The sequence below is a fragment of the Pyrus communis genome, chromosome 11 (genome assembly GCF_041283825.1).
Source record: "Pyrus communis isolate YQ-2024b chromosome 11, ASM4128382v1, whole genome shotgun sequence".
Taxonomy (NCBI): Eukaryota; Viridiplantae; Streptophyta; class Magnoliopsida; order Rosales; family Rosaceae; genus Pyrus; species Pyrus communis.
Genome location: NC_142575.1, coordinates 27,427,262 through 27,440,994, shown reverse-complemented (window position 1 = coordinate 27,440,994; position 13,733 = coordinate 27,427,262). Strand labels below are relative to the sequence as shown.

General features: G+C 39.7%; 1 protein-coding gene across 1 annotated transcript; it reads right to left on the bottom strand.

The window, feature by feature from the left end:
• Positions 1–393: 393 nt before the first annotated feature.
• LOC137742833 (RNA exonuclease 4-like) lies at positions 394–3,294 on the bottom strand. Its single transcript, XM_068482784.2, has 7 exons — positions 3,260–3,294; positions 2,932–3,083; positions 1,850–1,980; positions 1,540–1,754; positions 1,057–1,263; positions 734–814; positions 394–637 (listed from the first exon to the last, which is right to left on the bottom strand). Exons 1-7 carry the CDS (start codon positions 3,292–3,294, stop codon positions 394–396), a joined length of 1,065 nt encoding a protein of 354 aa, XP_068338885.2.
• Between the last annotated feature and the right edge of the window lie 10,439 nt (positions 3,295–13,733).

Sequence of the window (13,733 nt, the reverse complement as noted above, 5' to 3'; positions counted from 1 at the left end):
TGTGCTACTAAGAACCAAATAGAAGTTTGAGTATAAAACCCGTAAGAGTTGCTCTAACAAACTAAGCTATTGAGTCCTGAATTCAAATTCTTTATTTATTTTTCTTTATTATAGAATATCCCTTGTTTTAAAAATAAAAAATCAATCATGTGATAATATTTGTGCATCTTATATATAAATATGGTATCAAGCTTGTACAACTATTTGGTTTACATATATTCTTCGATTAAAATTTATCATTATTCATAAATGCATGCATACACGATCATGTATTTCCATTACTCTCAAAGTTATTTATGATTAATTATTAAAGATAACTACATAGTATTACTATTGCTCATCTAGTACTAATCTCCTTAATTGTTCTATATATATAGGTGCCTTCTTTCACTTTCAGCCACTATAAGAGTCCAGGCACCAGCAGTAGTAATCAGACCTTGAGATTTCCATCATTTGATCTGGGCTCATCCTCTCAAGCTCATTTTGGCGCCACGCCGCAAAGTTATTTCGGTTTTGAGTGTCGAAAGCTAGCGGGTATGCCTCTACTTTGTGAACTTGGGATCTCATTTTCTTGTAGATCTTCATTGTTGCAACGCAATCCTCATAAGGATCTTGAATGCCTGTTTGAATGTCATACCTATATAGATTATATGTAAAATTGCATTAGTACTAATATGTAGCTAGAATTTATATTTATATATAGAGGGAACTAATAGTAGGGTTGGGTACTTGCCCAAGATATGCTTGTGTGAGATACTTGAGGGAGTTGCTGAGCTTGCTTGATTTCATCAATGGAGGATATTTTGCAGTATCCCTATACAGTCAGTCACGTTTAGAACTAGAATTACAATTGAAATTCGCAATGGAAAGTTGTATGTGTGTATATGTGATCCTATATTTTTATAAATATATATACATAATTGTTAATTAGTACTTTAAAATAGTCATTGTGCACTTCGCTGTCTTTTATTTTCTTTTCATTGATCGAAGAGAGTCTGATGATTTTATAAAATGGATATTTTTTTGTTTGGATGAAAGAAAAATAAGTTGAATTACCTAATCATTACTTGTGGATATTCAACCTGCAGAGAGTCAAGGTCATGGTCCAAACCGTGACCCACAAGAATCCTAGCTCTTCCACTTCGGAGTCGAATCTTCCACATTGGTTCCCCATTGCAGAGGAAGTCTTGGATCTTCTTTTGCACTTGCCTCAAAGGGATTGCATCCCTCAAGTATTCAGGGCGAATACCAGTTGTTTCATACCTGTATATATACAAGTATAAAGCAAAATGATCGGTCATGTATATAAAAATGAACCCGTTCAATCGCTAAATCACACTCCGAAATGATGACCATATTCTCTTAAAGCAACAACATCTTTATTGAAGGAAGTACAATTTTCACAATATCTTCATCTTTTGTTTTGTTCCATCCGACAGTCAGAAATGAAGAAGAGACCCTGAAATCATGCCCCTACATATGTACGCTACATACGTTACATATTAGTTAGTATAATTCTTCATATAAATGCATATATACCTATAGTTTGTGACTGGAATCAGTGGCATGACATAAGACTGAAAGATGATGTTGTCATATTCATCAGTGAGGCAGACCTTTGCGCAGAGATCCAGGGAGCCATCGCTGCCACCACCAACCATTTTGCAAGCAAGTGCAACAACTTGAGTGCCTCCTGTGCTACCACTTTCAGTATTGTCACGAATGCCCAGATTAGCAAAGCGACCAAGTAATCCCTGAAATGTATTATATGGAATGAATTTAAATTTATAGCAAATAGGGTTTGGGCAAAAAGTTCATGATTAATAAGGTAGTGTGTGCTGATTAATACAGCGTTGCCGCCAGAGAGTTGGCATCTGTCCTGGTGAACCCTAAGAGCAGACGGGCTTTCGAGGATGGCTAAGCAGATTTTGCATCCTCTGGTGCTGAATATATTTCTGCATTCTTGTTTTGGCAATGGCCCTGAAAATAGAAATAATAGGATTATTATTTGTTGGAACTTGTGTTATGTGGGACTGCCAGTTCCACATCGCCCATACACCTTTTACACTAACTCTTTATAAGTGAGTTCACTCACTTGTAGTTTGAATTGAATTGGGCCAAAACCATGGACCTTAGGCCTTAGACTTGAAGGGTTTGGGTGTATATATTAAATGTCAAAGATGGGCCTTGGGCTCGGATGGACGAAAAACATAAGTTACGTTTTTGATTTTTTGGATTCAGTTTTTTCCGAAAGGATAAAACTGATTGAACAGTTACGTTCAGTTTTTAAATTGATTGAACAGTTGCATTCGGTTTTCTTTTTAAAAAAACTGATAAGCATGAACGGTTGGATAAGTTCAAATTATGCCATTATATATATGGCAATAAAATCAGAAACTATAATTAATTTTTTCCATATTCATTCCTCCATATTTCGCTGAGAACCACACAACCAATTTGCCAAGAATCCAAGTTCGAGTGCAAGAACTTGGATTAGATAGTTGTATCTTGCAAGATAGACGTCCATTGAACTGTTGCACTGAAGTAGGGACGAATTTCTGTCTTAGGAGATTGCTTCTGCAAGCCTCTATCTTCAAGAAACAAGTCAGTGATTTGTGATTTTATATATAATCTCATTACGTGTTTATGTTTTAATATATTGTATTTGTCGTTGAGTTTTTTATATTTGAAATAAAACTGTGCAAATTGTTATATAATATACACTTAACATCTGATTGGTTATAACATTATTTGCAAAAGAAATTTGGGATTATGTAATTAATAACTGTTTTTTGTATAAGAGATATAGTTTACTCTAAAGTAATTTAAGCTACGGAGAGAAGGATTTGAACTTTGATGCAGAAAGAGGAAAACACAATTTATAGTCAACTTGGCTACGCTCAGTTGATCTGCATAATTTGTTTTAGTTACCTATAAGATGTTCCCTGAGAGATTCAAAATATCTGCAATGCTTCTTACAAACTCCACACATGGGTTCATGAGCTGAGTGGTATGAGGTTCTCATGTGCTCCACTAAGTGCTCGATTCTATTGAATTGTCGATAGCATGCTGCACACTTGTTCCTGATTAATCACCGCATATATATAATTCTCATTAGTTTATATACTAATTATCCATGATTAATCGAAAAAATTACTTACAAGTTACAACTTAATTAAGCTGAAAGAAATGTGCATGCAGTGATATTTCTGTATGTGTTGAGAGAGAGAGAGAGAGAGAGAGAGAGAGAGAGAGATACCTCAGAGTTTCTGTTGATTCGACTTTATACTCCATGGTGGTTGCTGTTGTAATCCTACTCCCAAAAATGAAGGAACTGAAGAAGAAGCTAGACTTGAAGAGAAAGATGGAGGGTGTTGAAGGTATTTATAGCAGTACTGGTATGTGGTAGTGTAGGAGGAAGATATTAGGTTCGGCCGAGTGGAGATTGATATATGATTCCTTGAAGAAATAAAGTAACCAAAAAAATTCTAACCTATAAGATCTGCAGCACTATGTTTTTTTTTTTTTTTTAATACACTAGGACGTACTGCTACTAAAAGTTTTTACCATACAATAAATTTTTATGAGTACATAAAAATAAGACATGTGGTTTACTATTAAGTGTTATAATAAATAGATGCGAACAACAAGGTAAAATGACCTACTTATAGAGTATATAATAAAAAATTCATGTGTTATATAATTTGAGTAAAATAATAAAATCACGCGATTCTGTTTTAAGTAAATGAAAAAGTTGTTCAAAATTGAGAACATTTGTAGTGATCCAAAAGCTCAATCAGGGGCCCACCATTCAACTCGAATGGTTGAACTATATTTTAGAACTTCATGTCAAGATTTAGATAAACGGGTTAGATGCCCACTATATTAACTAGTAAGTACACCAATTTTGATGTGAATTATTGAATTCTCAACACGCTCTATCACATAAGACCATCACACAGTAAGCTACAAGTGGTACTATTTCCGCATTGATCATTCAAACGCAGAAGCAAGGCAAGTTAGTAAACCCGATAATTCATGCAAGACAAGATCATTACACAATTTGACCCTAATCAAATATCTGCTCTGATACTATATTAAGATTTCATAAAGACGCGCCAACCACCTACTAATAAATGTGCCAATCTTATCCCCCAACTCACATCTTTTCACCTGAACAGCATAACATGTATGACGTTCTTATAACAAAAGCTCTCAGTATAACTAGAAGTGAAACAATTCAAAATAAATTGTATTTAATTTTGTCAATTTTCCGATATGAAATTCTTTGCACTCTTCGATACTTTTCGGCACTACTGCAATCTGCATCAAAACTGTCTGTGGAGCAATATTACCCATTTGAATCTTCTCTTTCAGTTAAAGAAGGATTTCTTTTTAATTTATTGGATTAGTAATGTGTAAAGTATATGTATAGCTTTGGATTGACGTAGGTTTTAATTTGCATGCTAATGCATGTAATCAGAACACTAATCAAGTCCCATGCTGCAGCAGCAATTAGATGAGAAGCATCAGATGAAATCTTTAATCTCTCGTCGACTTCGTCGTTACCTTTTGATATATAATATTCTGGTCAAATTTGTCTTTGCATCTGTGCACCAAGAGATTCAGAGCGAGATGAGAAACCCGCACGAATGGTTTGTTGCTAATTTGGGATGTGACCAAAAAAGGAATGAAACCTTTTATTGTTCTTTGCTGAAATTCTGGGATATAAAGTATGATGGTTGACGGTGACAAAAGTCCGACACTACAGCTAATGGAATGTGGACGTAGTGGGATGGTAGAAGATAAGGCTTTCAACTAGCTCGTAAACATAACCATGAAAAATTATATGATTATGTCAAGATTTCAGATAAACAGATCATAATTCACGACTAAATACATTGATATTGATGGAGAAATCAAACGGTTGTTGATGGAGAACCAGACGGACGATGACGTAAAGGAGAAGGTGTATAGGTTGGCACGCGTCAAGGAAGCGAATCTGTGATGGTGATGGTGATGGTTGCTCTGCTAATTGTTGTGGTGGTGGTCCTGGTATGAACCCAGAAATGGGGAAAAAGGAAGGGAAAAAATTGGACTGTAATGAACTTCCATTCCAGCAAATGAAAGTACGGAGGATTTCAAAAATCCGAAGCTCGGCAAATCTTCAAATGGTCACTTCTTGAATTTCTGAAATTTAATTTTTCTAATTTCTTGAATTTTATGGGTTTATATCTGTGTTTTTCGTTTTGGGATTTGTTTTTGTGGGGTTCTTCATTTTGATTTTTTGGAACTCTCCCTTTGCCATTTTGTTTGGTGGCTTTTCCTAGAAAAATGGTAAATGCCAGGAGATTAAAGAAATGGCAGTGGGGCGAAAGCCCCAGTGGGTGATGATGGGATTCGAAGAGAGGGAAAATGATAAGAGTGAGAGGCTCGGTTGATCCCCATTCGAAGGGGAACGATCGGGGTTTTGCGATCGGCGGTGTATCAGACGTTGCCGGAGGAGGAGGAAATTTGGCTGTGCTTAGAGGACGAGGAAGAAGGGGGACGGAGGAGAGACTGAGGAGACTGGTGAGGACGAAGGGGACGATTTATGGGGAGAAATGAGGAAAGAGGATTTTTTTATTAAAATTAATTTTAATTGTTAAATAAAAATTAATAATTTTTTATTAATTAATTAATTTTTTTATTTTGGTTGGCCAAGGAGTAGGTCTCGTTACTGCCACGTCATTATTTAACAGCTAAATAGACAGAAAATTTAACAAAAGGCTTGACATTGCAATGAATTCATAAGTTGATGTATGACATTGCAATGTTTAAAACATGAGGTATGAGATTGTGATTCAAACCAATAATTGAGATAGTTTTGTATAGTTTACCCGTGAAAGTTGGTTTCAAGTCAAAGATACATGTTAACATTCTAGACGTCCTATTTTACTGACAAGGTAAACTATTATGCGTTGATATGATTGCACTACAAAATTATGTTCAAATTAGAGAATACCTATATGTTTTTAATATCGTTAGAAAAACTTCATCGGTTGCGGCTTTAATACTACAAGTATTTTAACCGTTGAATTTAATTTTCATGACTGTTTAAATTTTTATTTTCGATCTTTGTCATTTATTTATTTTCATATCATCAAATATTACGAAGAATATCCAACCTCAGACAGAATAGAATAGAGGATTTGGACTTTAGAAATGCATGGCATGGCATGGGGAAGTAATATCAGCAAGACTGCCTTTTGACCAAGATGGGCCTCACCAGTAGATTCTTCATTCATACGAGCTTTGGAGATGCCAAGACCAAAAAGAAATTAAAGTTGTACAGCAGTGAAAGCTGAGATCATTCATTCATATTCTGGCGATTCCATCGACCGATCAGCTGGTCCACTTCCATGCAATATGCACCACTGCATGTTTCCTTGACCAATACATCATCCCACCACCACACACATTTACACCTCTCTCTCTCTCTCTCTCTCGCGTTTCGAATGTCAAACCAAAATCCCAGGCAAAAAAGTGACCTTCACGTCTACTTCAATACCAGAGGTCCAGAAACATGTTTGAATATATGTTAATAGCAATGACTAGGAAAATTAGCAAACCTGATGATGATGAATATAAATTAACCAAAGTGAAGAAATAAATCATTTAATGGAGATGCAGTGTGTTCAATCATATCCTGCCATAGAAGCTCCAAGAAAGTTTATAAATGAGTGAAATGGAAAAGTTTTTGCGACGAAGTCCTTGAAGAAAGTTGAAATTCGACCATAAAACCAATTGACAATATGAGAGTAGCACAACCTCTTATAAGCACATGCAAAGTCATTCTTCTCATGAATGTGAAATTCATTCTTAACAGTCCCCACCTCCAATTCAACGATTCTTCCTGCTGCTACCTGTCATTTTGGACTCGACTCGTTAACCTGACCTGATCCGACCCGATATGTTAATATTAGTATTTGGATGAATGTTTAACGGGTCGGGTCACTAACGGATGAACCCGTTAACAACCCGTTAAATAAAGGGTCACTTTGGGTCAACCCCTTAGTTGAGGATGTTTGAGTAATTTTACTTTGGGTGCATGTTTCTCATTTAATACTTTACTCTTTCTTAAACAGTACTACTCAAACACTTTTGGGGTTGCCCGTATAGGGCGTACCCGGAAATGAAAGCGGTCTAAGAGACAAGGTTTTTCCTGGGCATTCCATCAAACAGTTAGTGGGCGTAGTCCAAGTGACCAAATTTGGCATACATATTGATGAGGTGGTTGGTGACAAACAGGTTGGGTGGGTGGATGGGTTTGTGGGCGATCATGTAACGGTGCAAAGAGAGGCCGTCTTGGAGGCGACGGCAGCTGGCATAGGCGTGGAAGAGAGTGGCGTAGGTTTGGGGGCAGTGAGGTGGTGGGGGATGAAGGGAGTAGATGAGTGAGAGCGCTTCCTGGAGGTGGCCGCGGGTGGCGAGAACCCACACCTGACCGAGCAGATCATTATCATTGGTTTGCACGTCGAGCAGGGTGAAAGATGAGGTGAAGGTTGTCCGATGAGAGATGCGAGACGCGAGGGTGAGAGCACATGGGCGTAACATGACACTTGTTCGATCAGTGTCTTGGTGGAATGTATGCATTATTGCAATACTTTTGCACCCAATGTGGTCAGGAAAATGTTACAAGAACCTTGAAACTGAAGTCTACAATCTCAACATCTATACTTGATTAACATAGAGATGATTAGTTGCTTTACATGTTCATCCAAACGACGTACTACTTTGATCTTCCTGTAGAAATTTTGTACTTATAATCTCATTTATCCTTGTAGGATTACATATCCAAGTCAGCACCCTTTTAGATATGCACCTCTTTTACTATATATCCAAGTCAGTAACCTTTTCATTAGATATCCAAGTTAGCACCCTTTTATACATCCTTGTAGTTAATATGTGTAATTGTATTGGAATGCATAAAAAAAAAAATTGTTAACAAGTGTTAACAAGTGAAACGGGTGACCTATTAGATTAACGAATTTGGTTCGGGTGATCCGTTAGCTTAACAGGTCGGATTGAACCTGATCCAAACCCGATCTGTTTACAGGTCTACTACTGCATGCCTTCTTTGAGTGGTTTGTGATTGGAGCAGTGGAAAGTTCATGTCATGTTCTGAGTGGGCAGCAATAATATTAACAAGCATTCAGTCCAAGTTGTTTTTTATTTTTCCTTCTTCTTTTAGTGTTTGTTTAGGTAAAGGTCAATTGCAGGTAGAACGATTGTCAAATTGAAGGGGGCAAATTCTACAGTTAAATCTAAGTTTTACATATTTGAGTTTTTTGTCCAATTTGGGCCCATAATCACTTGTTGTTTGAAAATAAGATCATCTCCAACCGAAGGATCCAGAGAACCAGAGAGTTCAAAATAGCTCAAAAACCGTCTCCAACCAAGGGTTAGGCCAAAGGGCTCGTGGGCCTCACGGAATTTGAAAGGGCCAAAGGGCTAGAGGGCTGGCCCAATACAGCCAGCCCCGGGCTGGGCCAGAAATTCTAGGGCAAATTTCAAATGCAAGGTCAGCTAGCCATTATTTTTATTTTTTTTTATTTTTTTTTACACGATTTTTTTTTTCCTATAACTTTTTTTTTTTCTATAACTTCTATTTTACAAAATTTGTTTTATATTTTTTCTAAATTATATTTTTTTTCCTATTGTAACATCCCGTCCCGAAACTAACGGAACGTACATGTGAAATTACAATTTTACCCCCTAGTTCGTTAAACTTACGTGTAGTTTAGTGTTGTATGGTGTGGTGTGTAGGACCACCCACACTCATACACTCTCTTTTCGAGCGACAGTGATGAAAAGAAAGATGACAAAGGGAAAAGTCAAGTGTCGCTTGGGCCTCGCCAAACTCAGAACTTTAAAAGGGGTGGTGTCAGTTCGAGTTCGTCTAGTGGTGGTTTCAGTGCCTCTGGACAAGGATGTGGAGGTAGGTTTTATGGAGGTGCTCGAGGTCAGAGACAAGGTGATGGTGGTCGAAACCGAATTCCATTTTGCCGTAGGTGTAATAACCGACACTTCGGCGAGTGCAGGCAGATTAGCGGTAATTGTTTCACGTGTGGACAGGTGGGACATAGAGCGGTGAATTGTCCCCAGAGTTAGCAGCAGAAGCCGCAACAGACCTTTATGCCGCCACCTGCACCGATTCGGCAAATCCAGGGTCCGAGTAATTATGGTCAAGCAGGTAGAGGTGGTGCTTACCACTATCAGGGTGATGTTGTTCCCTATGCTCCGGGACCGTATCAGTACCCCCAGGACCCGTATTCACAAGGTGGTTATCCCCCGTATCCCAGCAACTACATGCCGTATCCTCCAGCTCCAACGGGTGGATCTCAGTGGTACCAAAGAGGACAGTATCAGCAGAGTGAGAATGCTACTAGTAGTGCAGGGTCTTCGAGACAGTTGGGTCAGCCCAGTCAGGGGCGTATTCACAATATTTCCCTGCAGGATGCTCAGAACAACCCGGACTTGATTATGGGTACGTTAAACATTCTTGGTTATTTTGCTAGAGTCTTAATTGATTGTGGAGCTACACATTCCGTTATTTCTCATACATTTGCTCAGGTAACGCAACCTCGCCCCACACCTCTAGGGTACGATTTAGAATTCGCTATGCCTAGAGGAGAGAGATGTGTTGTAGATTGTATGTACCCAGGATGTCCAGTGATAGTAGAGGGTGTTGTTATGCCCGCGGATCTTATTCCGTTAGATATTGTCGATTTTGATGTGATTTTGGGCAATGATTGGTTGCACTTCTATCGTGCCAACATTGATTGTTACGGGAAAGTAGTTATTTTTCACCGTCCTGGATTACCTGAGGTTACTTTTGTGGGTGAGCAGAGTGGAGTAAGACATGGTGTTATTTCGGCTTTGCGAGCAAAGAAGTTGTTGTCTAAAGGTTGTCAGGGGTATCTAGCTCATGTAGTGCTAGAGGAGACCGTTCCTAGCAGAATTGAGGATGTGAGAGTGGTTAGACACTTCCCTGATGTTTTTCCTGAGGATTTACCTGGTTTACCCCCAGATCGAGATGTGGAGTTCAATGTTGAGTTGCTTCCAGGTACCAATCCTATTTCTTTAACTCCTTATCGTATGGCTCCTGCTGAGTTAAGGGAATTGAAAGTGCAGTTACAGGAATTAGTGGATAAGGGATTTATTCAGCCTAGTATTTCACCTTGGGGCGCTCCAGTGTTGTTTGTGAAAAAGAAAGACGGAACTTTGAGGCTATGTATCGACTACAGACAATTGAATCGGGTGACGATTAAAAACCGTTATCCATTGCCTCGTATCGATGATTTGTTTGATCAGCTGAGAGGTGCTTGTGTATTTTCTAAGATAGACTTGAGGTCTGGGTACTATCAGCTGAAGATTAGTAGGGATGATGTTCCTAAGACGGCGTTCAGGACTCGTTACGGTCATTATGAGTTTCTGGTTATGCCATTTGGGTTGACGAATGCACCAGCAGCTTTTATGGATTTAATGAACCGGGTATTCCAGCCTTACCTGGATAGATTTGTCATTGTCTTCATTGACGATATTCTGGTGTATTCTAAGTCCAAAGTAGAGCATGTCCGACATCTTACTTTGGTGTTAAAAAGGTTGAGGGAACACCAATTGTATGCTAAGTTTAGCAAGTGCCAGTTCTGGTTAGATCAAGTCGCGTTTTTGGGGCACATCATTTCTGCTCAAGGTATTCTTGTTGATCCTCAAAAGGTTGCAGCTGTGGAGAGTTGGGAGCAACCACGAACCGTCACTGAGGTGAGAAGTTTCATTGGTTTGGCGGGATATTATCGGAGGTTCGTTAAGGATTTTTCGGTAATTGCCTTGCCACTGACGAGGTTAACAAGGAAAGACGTTAAGTTTGAGTGGAATGATAAGAGTGAGCAGAGTTTCCAGCAGTTGAAGCATTGTCTTACTAATGCACCTGTTTTGGCACTCCCGGACGATAGTGGTGATTTCGAGGTTTATAGCGATGCTTCCTTGAATGGTCTGGGATGTGTATTGATGCAGCATGGTAGGGTGATTGCTTATGCTTCGCGACAGTTGAAAACCCATGAGATGAATTACCCTACACATGATTTGGAGTTGGCTGCTATCATCTTTGCGTTGAAGTTGTGGAGACACTATCTTTACGGAGAGAAGTGTAGGATCTTCACAGATCACAAGAGTCTTCAGTATCTCTTCACCCAGAAGGAACTTAATCTTCGTCAACGGAGGTGGTTGGAGTTGCTCAGCGATTACGATTGCACGATTGATTATCACCCTGGTCGTGCGAACGTGGTGGCTGATGCACTTAGCAGAAAGTCACATGGCCGTATCAATGCGTTGTACGCTAGTCGTATTCCTCTTTTGGTAGACTTGCGTGCTACAGGAGTAAGGTTAGAGGCAGAAGATCGAGAATTGGCATTGCTTGCTAATTTTCAAGTTAGGCCAATCTTAGTTGATCGGGTGCTTGAAGCTCAGGTAGCTGATGAACAGATTCAAGAACTAATTCAAGCGCGAGATCAAGGAAGGAGGCGAGATCTCAGAGTTCGTGATTCTGATGGCATGTTGATGTTAGAGGGGAGAATGTTCGTGCCTAGTAATGTGGAGTTGAAGAAGGAAAATTCTCGATGAAGCACATATCTCGGCTTACGCCATGCACCCAGGAGCAACCAAAATGTATCATACTATTCGACCATTTTACTATTGGCCGGGTATAAAAAGGGAGATAGCTAAGTATGTGAGCAGTTGTGCTGTTTGTCAGCAGGTTAAAGCAGAAAGAAAGAAGCCGTTTGGATTATTGCAGCCGCTTCCCGTTCCAGAGTGGAAATGGGAAAATATCACTATGGATTTTGTGTACAAGTTGCCGCGTACACATAATGGCTTTGATGGCATTTGGGTGATCGTTGATCGGCTCACTAAGTCGGCACATTTCATTCCAGTGAGAGAGAAGTACTCTTTGAGCCGGTTAGCAGAATTGTTCATCTCAAAGGTTGTGAAGTACCATGGTGTCCCTGTAAGTATTGTCTCGGATCGTGATCCACGATTCACATCGAAGTTTTGGGTAGCTTTTCAGGAAGCTTTGGGTACGAGACTACTTTACAGTACGGCATATCATCCACAGACGGACGGACAGTCTGAGAGAACTATTCAGACCTTGGAAGATATGCTGCGAGCATCGGTGTTACAGTTCAGTGATGCTTGGCACCAGCGGTTAGATTTGATGGAATTTGCTTACAATAACAGTTTCCATTCGAGCATTGGCATGACGCCATTTGAAGCTTTGTATGGTAGATCTTGTCGCACTCCGTTATGTTGGTCGGAGGTTGGCGAAAGAGTTTTAGTAGGTCCGGAGATTGTCGAGGAGACTACTCAAAATTTTCAAGTAATTAGGTCTAACCTGAAAGCAGCTCAGGACAGGCAGAAAAGTTTAGCAGATCGACATGCTACGGACAGAACGTATGAGGTCGGAGATTGGGTATTTCTGAAGCTTTCACCGTGGAGAGGTGTTGTGCGGTTTAGAAAGAAAGGGAAGTTGAGTCCCAGGTACATGGGACCGTACATAGTCACAGAAAGAGTTGGTGAGGTAGCTTACAGGTTGGAGTTGCCTCCGGAATTGGCTAAAGTGCATAACGTTTTTCACGTGTCTATGCTCCGACATTATGTTGCTGATTCGTCGCATGTGATACCTCCTCAACCATTAGAGATAAATCCAGATTTGACGTACGACGAGGAACCGTTAACGATCTTGGATTGGAAAGAGAAGGTTCTGAGGAACAAAACGGTGAATTTGGTGAAAGTCTTGTGGAGGAATCACTCGGTTGAAGAAGCAACATGGGAGACAGAAAATAGGATGAGGGATTTGTATCCTAGATTGTTTTTCGATCACTAGGGGTTATTTGTGGTTGTTTTGAATTTCGGGACGAAATTCTATTAAGGTGGGTAGGTTGTAACATCCCGTCCCGAAACTAACGGAACGTACATGTGAAATTACAATTTTACCCCCTAGTTCGTTAAACTTACGTGTAGTTTAGTGTTGTATGGTGTGGTGTGTAGGACCACCCACACTCATACACTCTCTTTTCTCCCGGGATTCCCTCCCTCATTCCCTCACTCTGTCTTTCTCTGTCTCTTTTCTCTCTCTCTCTCTCACTCTCCCCGAGCTCATCTTCTTCTTCTTCTTCTTCATTCTACATACGGTTATACACACAAACACATTCAAACCTTCACCAATCAAGAAACCAAGACCACCATCGTGTTCGTGGAGCTGAGAGGAGTTCAGAGGTGCCATTTTCAGGTAAGGATATAGTTGTTTTCACGTCGTTTCGACGAGGTCCGATTATTGCACTGTTCATGCAAACCTAAACTAGTGTGTTTTTGGAATTTCTAAGCTTGTAGATGTGTTTGTGAGGTCCCAAGGAGCCTCGGAGTGGTTCGTTGGGTGAGTTTGGACGTCGGGATCGTCCTGTGCAAAGTTGGCCGAGTTTTGACCTTGAAGACAGGTGAGATTCCTTGATTTTTAGGCCTTAAAACTAGTCTAACGTTGTTCTACTAGTCCTAAGCTTTATTTTGGTATAAAGATCGTGAAAAATGGTTGAAAAACGAAGGAGAAAACTTAGTTTGAAAATTACCCAGTTTTCCGGCGCCGGAGGCTCGCCGGAGAAGAAAGGGGAATATTCCGTTAAGTCTAACGGAATATTCCT